Below are 13,422 nucleotides of genomic sequence, written 5' to 3'. Positions count from 1 at the left end.
TTGTTTATTGTCTTCTCTGCTTTCACTGGAATATAAGCTTATTATAAGAAAGGACTTATGTCATTTTTTTTAACTTCTGTAGCCTAGTACCTAGAAAAGGGCCTGGCACACAGTTGATGTCTAACAGCTGTTGGTTGAATGGTAAGCAAATAGTCTGTGCATTTCAATGTATGTGCAGCAGGTATACTGCAAATTAGTTCAGTCAGTTCAGTTAAGTCGCTCAGTCGTGTACGACTCTTTGCGACCCCATGAATCGCAGCACGCCAGGCCTCCCTGTCCATCACAAACTCCCAGAGTTTACTCAAACTTATGTCTATCGACTCGGTGATGCCATCCAGCCATCTCATCCTCTGTCGTCCCCTTCTCCTCCTGCCCCCAATCCCTCCCAGCATCAGGGTCTTTTCCAATGAGTCAACTCTTCACATGAGGGGCCAAAGTATTAGAGTTTCAGCTTCAGCATCAGTCCGTCCAATGAACACCCAGGACTGATCTCCTTTAGGATGGACTGGTTGGATCTCCTTGCAGGTCCAAGGGAGTCTCAAGAGTCTTCTCCAACACCATAGTTCAAAAGCATCAATTCTTTGGTGCTCAGCTTTCTTCACAGTCCAACTCTCATGTCCATACATGACCACTGGAAAAACCATAGCCTTGACTAGACAGACCTTTGTTGGTAAAGTAATGTCTCTGCTTTTTAATATGCTATCTAGGTTGGTCATAACTTTCCTTCCAAGGAGTAAGAGACTTTTAATTTCATGGCTGCAATCACCATCTGCAGTGATTTTGGAGCCCCCAAAAATAAAGTCTGACACTGTTTTCACTGTCTCCCCATCTATTTCCCATGAAGTGATGGGACCAGATGCCATGATCTTAGTTTTCTGAATGTTGAGCTTTAAGCCAACTTTTTCACTCTCCTCTTTCACTTTCATCAGATCAGAAGGCTCTTTAGTTCCTCTTCACTTTCTGCCATAAGGGTGGTGTCATCTGCATATCTGAGGTTAGTGATATTTTTCCCAGCAATCTTGATTCCAGCTTGTGCTTCTTCCAGTCCAGCGTTTCTCATGATGTACTCTGCATATAAGTTAAATAAGCAGGGTGACAGTATACATACAGCCTTGACGTACTCCTTTTCCTATTTGGAGCCAGTCTGTTGTTCCATGTCCAGTTCTAGCTGTTGCTTCCTGACCTGCATATAGGTTTCTCAAGAGGCAGGTCAGGTGGTCTGGAGTGCCCATCTCTTTCAGAATTTTCCACAGTTTATTGTGATCTACACAGTCAAAGGCTTTGGCATAGTCAATAAAGCAGAAATAGATGTTTTTCTGGAACTCTCTTGCTTTTTTGATGATCCAGTGGATGTTGGCAATTTGATCTCTGGTTCCTCTGCCTTTTCTAAAACCAGCTTGAACATCTGGAAGTTCATGGTTCACGTATTGCTGAAGCCTGGCTTGGAGAATTTTGAGCATTACTTTACTAGCGTGTGAGATGAGTGCAATTGTGCGGCAGTTTGAGCATTCTTTGGCATTGCCTCTCTTAGGGATTGGAATGAAAATGGACCTTTTCCAGGCCTGTGGCCACTGCTGAGTTTTCCAAATTTGCTGACATATTGAGTGCAGCACTTTCACATCATCATATTTCAGGATTTGAAATAGCTCAACTGGAATTCCATCACCTCCACTAGCTTTGTTCATAGTGATGCTTTCTAAGGCCCACTTGACTTCACATTCCAGGATGTCTGGCTCTAGGTGAGTGATCACACCATCATGATTATCTGGGTCGTTAGATATTACCAAATTAACAGTAATATCTGTCCTTATAACATCCAGTCAAACAAGTCTGAAAATCTCATTCTTAAGCAGTTTCTCTGTTAGATGAACAAGGACACAAAGATAATCTATATAATGGTTGTACCCTGAAACTACTTGGTCTTCAGATATGTTATGAAACTAATAATCCTACAGTATGCTGACAAATTCTAAGGAATGTATGAGGAATATTTGGCAGGCAAGAAGTTTTCTGTGTTTAGGAAGATATAAGGTTTCCCTTTCTGAAGGTGATGCAGATTAAGTTTGAGGTGTGGATCAGAGGCTTTCAAGAGTGTGAAATCATGAGAGATCAGCAGTGAATTGTGTGAGCGACTCCCGTCGCTCATGAAGAAAAGAATTAAATCTCTCAAGTCCCTCGTTCAGTTCATTCATAGTGGGTTTCCTGGCCGAGTTCAAAGCTGTGCAGGAGATCTGTCAGAATGTAATATGTGAGAAACAACCAGAGGATAATATGAAAACGATTTTGATGTTCAATTAGATTATATTTGCCTTGTTTCTCAGATAAATTCACCAGACTTTCTCGCCCCTCCAGTCACAACTTCTCTGCTTTGCCTCCCTTCCCCACTCCTCCAGTCTCAGTGTGTTGTCAAGTCAGGGGAAGCGATGTTAATAAGAGTGTGGTCAAGACATACATGGTCCTTTCAATCTGGCTTAGAATGTTCATCTCAAAAATGTTGACAGAGTAGAATTAATTCGTAAACCACCAGTGATGCCGTACTCTGATTAGAATCACAAGTGAAATTGTCCCCGGTTTCACACGTCACGTTATTATTATTATTGCTAGACATATAAGGAAGTCATTGGTTTTGACAAAACTGTCCTCAGTACACATATACACACACACACACCCGAAAAACCCAGACTTTGGGCTTTGGGAAAAACCAAATATATGCTGGATAAAACTTGGACAGATCTGTGGTCACCCGTGGCTTCTGGTTTCCAAAAGTTGTCTCTTAATGAATTGAGTGTACAAAATCTCGCAAGGCTGCCAGGCAGGCTGTGAACAACCAAGGGTCAGAGTACACGTGAGTGGGAGGGCTGCAGATGTGAGTGCATACCGCAGCTCTGCATCAGGAGACAGGCACAGGACTGGGAAGAAGAAACGCTTCTTGTGGGATGGATTAAATAACACAGGCTGAAGCTGTAACATCAGGTGAATCACTGTGACTAAGCAGTCATTATTTATTTTTCCCAAGTTTGCTCTGCCTGTAAAGCTGACAGTGAAAAGGTCTTAAAGCCTGAAAAGTAAGGGGTCTTGTAAATGGATGATGAAGGCCAAGAGAGATGTGAGAAAATCAGGATCTCCACTTGGGGCGCCCACCTTCTCCCAGTCTAGAGGAGGAGCCTTAGTGATGGGAAGTATTCCAAATCCTGCCTTTTAGCATAATGGTTCCTTGTTTGCTTCTGGAGTCAGACAGTCCAGAATTTGGATTCCAGTCCCCCCATTGACTTACTGTGGGACCTCAGGCAGGTTACTTCACTTCTCTGTAAGTTTAGCAGCCGTGTCTCCCTGCCAGGTGACTGTGAAGGTACTGCCTATAAATCACCTGGTGTCAGCACAAAGACCTGAGCGCAGCTCACCAGGACGATTGTGATGATACAGGTGAGGACGGCAGGTCAGGTGACTCCAGAGACTGGCTGACATGCCTGGGGCTGGAGAAGCCAGTGCTTCTGCGCTCCGGGGAGGCAGAGAGAGAGGGGCCTTTGTGCTTCCCGGTCTAGTAGTAGGCTGGCTCAGCAAGACAGCGAGGGAAGAGGATGGCAGCACTTTTGGAGGAGTGAAAGTGGATTAGGGTCGAGGCAGCAAGATTCCAAGGACGATCATCGCTACGTGTGCTTTAGCAAAACTCTACTGACTTTAGCTGAGGCCTAGCTAAACACTCCATGGAGCCTAGCTCTGAAGATAAGAAGTCCTGGCAGAGTGTTGCTCTCCTGTCTCAAAAGAAAATGTCTTTCACAGGTATAAGCTCCTCAGGTCTGCCCTGGTCCACCACTGTGTCCAGGGATGAAGGCAGAGCAGGAGGTCTGCTCAGACAGGAGATGCAGTGTTGTATCCTACAAGGTCACTTTTATTACCAGGCAGTTCTCCAGGGTAATATTCAAATGAGAGGAGAGTGGGAAACAATGTAAATGACTGGTTGAGAAAGAAGGCTTTGAATTAACACTAAGGCTCAATGTAAATCACTTTGCTTGGAGGTCATATAACCCTTTAATTCCTTAGCTCATTCCTCATCAGACTTAACTTTAATCATCTGCTAAACAAGTCATTGTTTTATGTGGGGAAAGACTCAGAAACATGTAAGGGCAGAGTAATTACCATCTGGCGTACAGGTAGAAGTGCAGAGGAGCTATGGGCCTGACCATGGTGCCAGGGAAGGCTTTTCAGAGGAAGAGCCGTTTGACCTAGAACTTGAAAGATGACTGATGTTTGCCAGGTGGGAAGAGCCGTTTGGGGCAGGGGTAGCACGTAAAAATGTAGAGGATCATATGGTCAATCTAAGGAGCTGAACCAGGGGACAGGGGGACCTAACAGATCTTCAGGCAGGACTATGACACTAGGTTTTGTTTGGGAGTGGGGCCGGTGGCAGGGGGAGGGAGATGTCTGAGAACGGTATGCAGGATGGTTGTGAAGAGGAAACAGACTAACCCCCAGGAGTAAGAAAAAAAAGGAGGGCTTGAATACAACAGAATCGGAAGGATGAGAGAGAAGGCACTAAATTCTGATGTAGAATGTAAAGGTGGAAGTGTTGAGTTGGGTTGAAGCATCCATGAAGGAGAAATTGAGGGTGACTCCAAGGGATCTTCGTAAACCATTGGGAGGTCATGTATCTGCTATCAGAATGGAGAAGGTGGAGCAGGTTCCGGTTTGAGGTAGGGATGACGAGTAAGGTTATACGATGGATCTGACAAGGAAATTCAAGAAGAAATTTTAGGTGGGCAGTTGTGAATTTGGAGGAAGTATTGTATAGTAACTGAAAGTACAGGCTTTACAATCAGAGCTGAATTATAATTTCAGCTCTTCCTCTTTTAGACACTGTGATTCTGGGAGAGCTATTTATCTCCTTCGGGTTTGTGTGTGTGTGTGTGTGTGTGTGTGTGTGTTTTCATTTTGTCCTTACTGCCAGACAAAATGGAATTATTATTCCACATTTATTACAATTTTGTTTTCATTTGCCTGACAGGTTTTGTTCATTCATTATTTTATGATTTTTTAACACTTTGTTTTAGGTTTGTTTCTTTTAAACAACATGTTGTTCAGTTGCTCAGCTTTGTCCTCCTCTTTGTGACCCCATGGACTGCCGCACACCAGGCTTCAACATAACTTGGGCATTTTGGATTTTGGCCTGGTCTAAAAGTCTCGATCTTAACTAGTAGGCTTAGTTTTAGTCCTCTTAAACTTTCTTTCTTTCCCCTTGCTGTGGTAGGGGTAGGGTTGGTGGAGTGGAGGTGTGGGGCTTACAGGTACACAGTCCCTACTGGGTACCGGCACTGCGCTGAACACTTTGTATGTTACCGTGGGCTCCTCTGGCAGCTCTGGCAGGAAGAAGGTCGGAGGAGACAGGACCACAGAAGTCCCTCTGCAACAGGGGAGTGGCAGGAGGGGATGGACTCGGTTCCTGTGAAGCCAGAGCTGCTTCTCCATCCAGTACCCTTTTGCTTCAAACTCCTTTCAGTACGGGAGTCACTGCCGCTTGGTACAAGAGTCCAGTTTCTAAATAGAGCCCAGGCTGACGGTGGGCTTCCCCTTCGTGGGGCACTAACCTAATGTTACAGTGTCTTGGTGGCAGCAGCCCAGGGATGGGACTGGACTGTTCACGTCCAGGGGCCACAGTGGGTTTTCGTTTCATTTTTATATTACGATCTCAGAGTCCAGGAGAAAATGCTCACGTCACAAGAGCAAAGGTTAATGATATTCATCACAGGTCCTTTTTGGACATGTTATTCTTTCATAGAGCTCTGTGAAATTAGTGATGGTTAATGATTTAAATACTGAATGAGTTGTTATACAGTCTCTTCATACCGCCATGGCAGACTACTGTCGAATGCATGGCTTAAACAACAAATTTTTTTCTCTTAGCAATTCTGGAGGCTGGAAAGTTTAAGATCAAGGCTCTGGTAGGCTTCTGTTCCTGATGAGAGGCTCTTCCTGACATGGATGACTTGCTTTGTTCTTACCTGGTCTTTCTTCTGAGCATGGAAAGAGAGGGAGAGAGAGCTCCCTGGTATCTCTTTTCTATAAGGGAGTAACCATTTGAAAAGACCCTGATGCTGGGAAAGATTGAAGGCGGGAGGAGAAGGGGACGACAGAGGATGAGATGGTTGGATGGCATCACCGACTGGATGGACATGAGTTTGAGTAAACTCCGGGAGTTGGTGATGGGAAGGGAGGCCTGGCGTGCGGCAGTCCATGGGGTCGCAAAGAGTCGGACACGACTGAGCAACTGAACTGAATCCTATTGGATTAGGTCCCTACCCTTATGATCTCACATAATCATGATCATCTCCTGAAGGCCCTAGCTCCAGATGCAGTCACTTTGGGCAGTAGGGATTCAGTGTACAAATTGCTGGGAGAGGAGACACAATTCAGTCCATAGCAAGTGTTGATTTCTTTTTCTTATGCTCAGAAGTCTTATTTCTTAATGAGAAAATACAAAACTTTGTTATTATATATCATCCACAGGGAATATTTTAGGTAACTCAACCTCTTAGGGTAAGTTAACTTTCAATTCTTATTAAAATATTGAAATCTTTTATGCATTATCCTTCTGTTTAAAGGGTCACAGGATCTGTACTTGGTCATAATCCTGGTGCTCACCACCATTCTCTGCAATAATATGAAACCATTGTTTGCTATTTCACCATTATTTGCCTGTTTTCTGTATGACTGTGTAAAGATGACAATTATTTAAGAAGGCACTGCAATAGGATCTCCACTTCCTGGTAGAAAATAGAAGGGGAAGTTAAGAGTTTGATGAAGAAATGCTGTTCATTTAGAAGATTATTTGGGATAAAACTAATTGTTATTGTCATAATATCTAGCTCTGTTTTGATTGATAGCACAAGCTTAAGAACTACCTTGAATTTTCTGAATTGAAATTATGGTGACAAATTTGACAGTAATGGCTAATATTTATTGAATGCTTACCAAGTGCCGAGAACTATTCTGTGTTAGGTGTAATGCTTTTTTTAATCCTCACAGTAAACACTATGAGAAGGTCCCGTATTTAGCCACAATTTACCTTGACAGAAGTGAGGAGTAAGGAAGTTAAATAATTTGTCTAAGACCACACAGTCAAGGGTAAATAAGTCAAGAAGTACAATTGTTCTCAATGAATCAGGAAGTAATTATTAAGGCCCTTGCTTATATACAAGTTGTGAAAAACACTATATGTATATGTGCACTCAGTCTGACTCTTTGTGACCCCATGGACTGTAACTCACCAGGTTCCTCTGTCCATGGAATTTTCCAGGCAAGAATACTGGAGTGGGTTGCCATTTCCTTTTCCAGGGGGTCTTCCAGACCCAGGGATTGAACCTGTGTCTCTTTCATCTCCTGCATTGGTAGGCAGGTTCTTTACTAGCTGAGCCACTGAGGAAGCCCTGAAAAATACTGTAGTGAGTGGGGGAAAAGGGGAGGGTAATAGTCACTTGCTACACGGAAATCAGAATATAAGAAATGCTTAAGTTTGTGGTAGATGTCATAAGACCTGCATTGAGCCCTGAAGAGATGAAATTTCTGGAGAAGTTAAGAGCAGTGGTCCTCCATTTATGCCATCATGGATCACTTGGGACCAAAATAACCTAGGAGGTTTGTTTAAAATGCAGATTACTAGGCCTCATCCTGGGAGCAGTAAAAATAATTGAGGATTATAACCCAGCAATCTGCATTTATGAGACTACAGGCTTCAGCAACATGTGAACCGTGAACTTCCAGATGTTCAAGCTGGTTTTAGAAAAGGCTTTTAGAACCAGAGATCAAATTGCCAACATCCGCTGGATCATCAAAAAAGCAAGAGAGTTCCAGAAAAACATCTATTTCTGCTTTATTGACTATGCCAAAGCCTTTGACTGTGTGGATCACAATAAACTGTGGAAAATTCTTAAAAAGATGGGAATACCAGACCACCTGACCTGCTTCTTGAGAAACCTGTATGCAGGTCAGGAAGCAACAGTTAGAACTGGACATGGAAAAACAGACTGGTTCCAAATTGGGGAAAGGAGTACGTCAAGGCTGTATATTGTCACCCTGCTTATTTAACTTATATGCAGAGTACATCATGAGAAACTCTGGGCTGGAGGAAGCACAAGCTGGAATCAAGATTGCAGGGGAAATATCACTAACCTCAGATATGCAGATGACACCACCCTTATGGCAGAAAGTGAAGAAGAACTAAAGAGCCTCTTGATGAAAGTGAAAGAGGAGAGTGAAAAAGTTGGCTTAAAGCTCAACATTCAGAAAACTAAGATCATGGCATCTGGTCCCATCACTTCATGGGAAATAGATGGGGAAACAGTGTCAGACTTTATTTTTCTGGGCTCCAGAATCACTGCAGATGGTGACTGAAGCCATGAAATTAAGAGACGCTTACTCCTTGGAAGGAAAGTTATGACCAACCTAGACAGCACATTAAAAAGCAGAGACATTACTTTGCAAACAAAGGTCTATCTAGTCAAGGCTATGGTTTTTCCAGTGGTCATGTAAGGATGTGAGAGTTGGACTATAAAGAAAGCTGAGCGCCAAAAAATTGATGCTTTTGAACTGTGGTGTTGAAGAAGACTCTTGAGAGTTGCTTGGACTGCAAGGAGATCCAACCAGTCCATCCTAAAGGAAATTCAGTCCTGGGTATTCATTGGAAGGACTGATGTTGAAGCTGAAACTCCAATACTTCTGCCACCTGATGTGGAGAGCTGACTCATTTGAAAAGACCCTGTTGCTGGGAAAGATTGAGGGCAGGAGGAGAAGGGGACAACAGAGGATGAGATGGTTGGATGGCATGACCGACTCAATGGACATGGGTTTGGGTGGACTCTGGGAGTTGGTGATGGACAGGGAGGCCTGGCGTGCTGCTATTCATGGGGTTGCAAAGAGTCAGACACGACTGAGCACCTGAACTAAACTGCCTTATAGGATGACTGGATTGAAACAAGGATAGCAACTTTCCCAACAACCACAACCTTGGGAGCAAAGAGATGGGGGAGGTATGGTTTGTTTGAGAGGTGCAATAAGGCAAAAGGTCTCTAGGGAGAATGAGGGGCCAGGTTTAGGTAGGACTTGTTTCACTTAGCATAGTATTCTCTAGGTTCATCTGTGTTGTCACAATAACAAGATTTCATTATTTTTTATGGCTGAGTGATATCCCATGGCCCGTGTTTGCTACATCTTCTTTATCCATTCATCTATTGATACAGACACTTACATAGCTTCCATGACTTGGTTATTGTGAATAATGCTGTCCATGTTACTTTTAACATATGTTTTCAGAGTATTTTTTTATTTATTCAATCATTCAGTAAATATTTATTGAGTGTGTGTGCTCAGTCGTGTTTGACTCTTTGCAACCCTATGAACTGTATTCTGCCAGGTTCCTCTGTCCATGGAATTCTCCAGGCAATACTGGAGTGGGTAGCAATTCCCTCATACTACGTGCTTTTGCTCAGAGTAAATTTTTATCTTGAGCCTGAGAATCTCTTTAAAACCATGAGATTTGAACATTGGAAGGAAGGAACCTTAAAGATCAATTTCTTCATGTTTCAAGCCAGAGAAAACTGAAATCCAAATGAAATTGTCCAGGTCTCACCATGTGTTAACAGCAGAGCTGCTGGGGAAACCCATCACAACCCTGAGTGATGTCAGAGAACAAGCTCACCTTGGGTTTGTCCTCACCTTTTTCCTCCCATGAAAGTCAAGTCAGTTCACATCCCTTTCAGTGGTTTTGTCTCCTGAAGTGAATAGCTCTGGAAAGATTTAATGGTAGCAGGAATACAGAATCTCTCATATTAAATATCTAGAGGAAGCTAAATGTTCTGAATTTCATTGTTTTTCTCTTAAAAAGTAACAGTTTAATTTATATACCATGTAGTTTCTATACTTTGTTTGGATACTTTTGCCTACAGCATTAATAACTCACATTAAAAATGTGTTTATTGGTGGGAATGCAAGCTAGTACAGCCACTATGGAGAACAGTGTGGAGATTCCTTAAAAAACTGGAATTAGAACTGCCATATGACCCAGCAATCCCACTCCTAGGCATACACACCGAGGAAACCAGAACTGAGAGAGACACATGTATCCCAATGTTCATCACAGCACTGTTTAGAATAGCCAGGACATGGAAGCAACCTAGATGCCCATCAGCAGACGAATGGATAAGGAAGCTATGGTACATATACACCATGGAATATTACTCAGCCGTTAAAAAGAATTCATTTGAATCAGTTCTAATGAGATGGATGAAACGAGCCCATTATACAGAGTGAAGTAAGCCAGAAAGATAAACACCAATACAGTATACTAACACATATATATGGAATTTAGAAAGATGGTAATGATAACCCTATATGCAAGACAGAAAAAGAGACACAGATGTATAGAACAGACTTTTGGACTCTATGGGAGAAGGCGAGGGTGGGATGATCTGAGAGAACAGTGTCGAAACATGTATATTATCAAGGGTGAAACAGATCGCCAGTCCAGGTTGGATTCGTGAGACAAGTGCTCGGGGCTGGTGCACTGGGAAGACCCAGAGGGATGGGATGGGGAGGGAGGTGGGAGGGGGTTCAGGATGGGGAACACATGTAAATCCATGGCTGATTCATGTCAATGTATGGCAAAAACCACTACAGTATTGTAAAGTAGTTAGCCTCCAACTAATAAAAATTAATGAAAAATAAATAAAAAATAAAAATGTGTTTAGCTATCATGGCTGAAGGAAGCATCATATTAAAAAAAAAAAAAAGTTTTGTGCCCGGAAATGAGGAAAGTACGTGTATATGTAAAGAGAGGAAGCATTCCATCATTAAATAATATTTTTTTAAGGTCATATAGATTTTATTTTTTTTTCAAATGGTAAACTTTTTATTTTGCATTGAGGTATAGCCTAGCCAGTTAACAACGTTGTGGTAGTTTCAGGGGAACAGCAAAGGGACTCAGCCATATATACACATGTATCTATTCTGCCCCAAACCCCTCTTCCATCCAGGCTGGCACATAACATTGAGAAGAGTTCCACGTGCTATACAATAGGTCCTTGTTGGTTATCCATTTTGAATATAGCAATGTGTACAAGACCTTCCCAAACTCCCCAACTCTCCCTTCCTCCTGGCAACAATAAGTTCGTTTTCTAAGTCTGTGAGTCTTTGTTTTGTAAGCTCATTCGTATCATTTCTTTTTAGATTCCACATCGAAGGGATGTTATATGATACTTCTCCTCCTCTGTCTAACTCACTTCACTCAGTATGACACTCCCTAGGTCCATCCATTAAACAATATTTTTTGAGCTGTTTATTTTTACTCCGTGATGATAATGTGTTGCCTAAATAGATTAGGAGCAATTCAGAGACAAGGTCGGCTGCTCGTTTGATCCCTCATGTCCTTTGGCTGACCCAGTGCAATATGCCCCCTGAGGTGTATCTTTCATCAAGTATCAATCTTTGGAATTTTCTCCCAAATCTTTTTTTTAATTAATTTTTATTGGTGTGTATGCTAAGTCACTTCAGTCGTGTGGACAGTAGCCCGCCAGGCTCCTCTGTCCATGGAATTCTCCAGGCAAGAATACTAGAGGGGGTTATCATGCCATCCTCCCTGGGATCTTCCCGACCCAGGGACTAAATCCACGTCTCTTATGTTTCCTGCATTGGCAGGTGGGTTGTTTTTTTTTTTTTTTTTTACTGATAGTGCCACCTGGGATTGGAATATAGTTGATATACAATGTTGTTTTCGTTTCTGCTGTATAGTAAAGTCAGTCAGTTTTACATATACACATAACCACTCTCCCAAATCCTTTTAACATTTGCAGAACCAATGCTGTGTTGAGAGGAAGCCACAGGCTTTCAATCTGAAGGATATCACATATTTTAATGAGAGAGAGACAGATGGTGCTGCTGGGTTTGAGAGTATCATATCGCTCTCAGCTTTGAGGCTAGAGTATGCGACGCATGCCTTCTTCTGCAGTAATAATGTACCAAACTGGAGGGCTGTTCCATTTCCCAAAGAACAGAATTAAGTGCATCTTCTTCCGCCTCATTGTTTGCATATTAAATTATGCTCAAAATCAACAGTCGTATTTTTTTTTCTGAAAATTTGAGGAAAGCACAGGCCATGGTTGGTTAATAAAAACCAAAGACCCCATCCATGTTTGTTAAATGTGGGCCACTTCTGCATGCCCAACTGTTAAGGTTTTAAACCTGCCTGAGTCTGGTTTCCCTTGTTTTTCCTCCTGAAGCTGCAAGAGAAATCGTCTGGTTAGAGAGAGAAGAGCGGGCCAGGCAGCACTACGAGAAGCACCTGGAGGAGCGGAAGAAGAAGCTCGAAGAGCAGAGGCTGAAGGAGGAGCGGAGGCGGGCTGCCGTGGAGGAGAAGCGGCGGCAGAGGCTGGAGGAGGACAAGGTCAGATGCTGCCTTGGGGACACGTGGGCGGCGCGTCTGTCTCAGAAACACAGCGCCTTAACTGGGAAGCTTCCTGCTGAGGTGCCGGGATGCACAGCTCGAATGTCTGTGGCAGCAGATTTGCCAGCAGTCATAGTTTCTAGGGGCTTTCCTGGTAGCTCAGACAGTAAAGAATCCACCTGCAATGCAGGAGACGTGGGTTCGATCCCTGGGTCAGGAAGATCTGCTGGAGAAGGGAACGGCTACCCACTCCAGTATTCTGGCCTGGAAAATTCCCTGGACAGAGGAGCCTGGCAGGCTCCAGTCCATGGGGTCACAAAGAGTCAGACACGACTGAGCAATTTTCACTTGCATAGTTTCTAGGGAGGTTGTGGTGTGGAAATCAGGTTGAGAATGATGTGATTGTCATTGTTTCCACAGGACCTTTAAAAGCTCATTTCTCTGGTCTGGACCTGTAACTTGTTTATGTTTAATTCATGCATGCTGAAGTGTTAATCCCAGCAACTGGGCTTCTGTGGGGCTTTACCATTTACAAATGTTTTCACATCGATTATCTCATTTAACTCTTACTGAACCTTTGAGTGTTACCACTTTCTGTGGAAATAAAGATTTAGACGCAGAATAGCTAAGTTACACAAAGTCATACAGTCCATTAAATTGCGGGGTCGGGATTACCCGTATCCTCAGATTCTAGATTCTGTTTTTAAATACAGTACCACATGTGTTACATCTGCTTAAACTAAGACCTGCGCTACGGGCTTATGTTAGTTGATGGAAAAGCATTACACTCCCAGGAGTGTGCTAAGATGCTTCAGTCGTGTCTGACTCTTTGTGACCCTATAGACTGTAGCCCACCAGGCTCCACTGTCTATGGGATTCTCCAGGCAAGAATATGGAGTGGGTTGCCATGCCCTCCTCCAGCAGATCTTCCCAACCTAGGGATGGAACCTGCGTCTCACGACTCCTGCATTGGTAGGCAGGTTCTTTACGGCTAG

The 13,422-nt window shown here is 43.2% G+C and overlaps 1 protein-coding gene across 6 annotated transcripts in view; it reads left to right on the top strand.

The window, feature by feature from the left end:
* Nucleotides 1–13,422, top strand: part of MAP7 (microtubule associated protein 7) — a 171,532-nt gene that overhangs the window by 122,259 nt on the left and 35,851 nt on the right. For all 6 annotated transcript variants that reach the window (XM_043888117.1, XM_043888120.1, XM_043888118.1 and 3 more), the window contains exon 4: nucleotides 12,264–12,427. In XM_043888117.1, coding sequence (XP_043744052.1) covers nucleotides 12,264–12,427 — 164 coding nt within the window. The remainder of the gene's footprint in view (nucleotides 1–12,263; nucleotides 12,428–13,422) is intronic.

Source organism: Cervus elaphus, chromosome 26 (genome assembly GCF_910594005.1).
Source record: "Cervus elaphus chromosome 26, mCerEla1.1, whole genome shotgun sequence".
NCBI lineage: Eukaryota > Metazoa > Chordata > Mammalia > Artiodactyla > Cervidae > Cervus > Cervus elaphus.
Note: the sequence above shows the minus strand (reverse complement) of the source record. Positions and strands in the feature narration are given on the sequence as shown.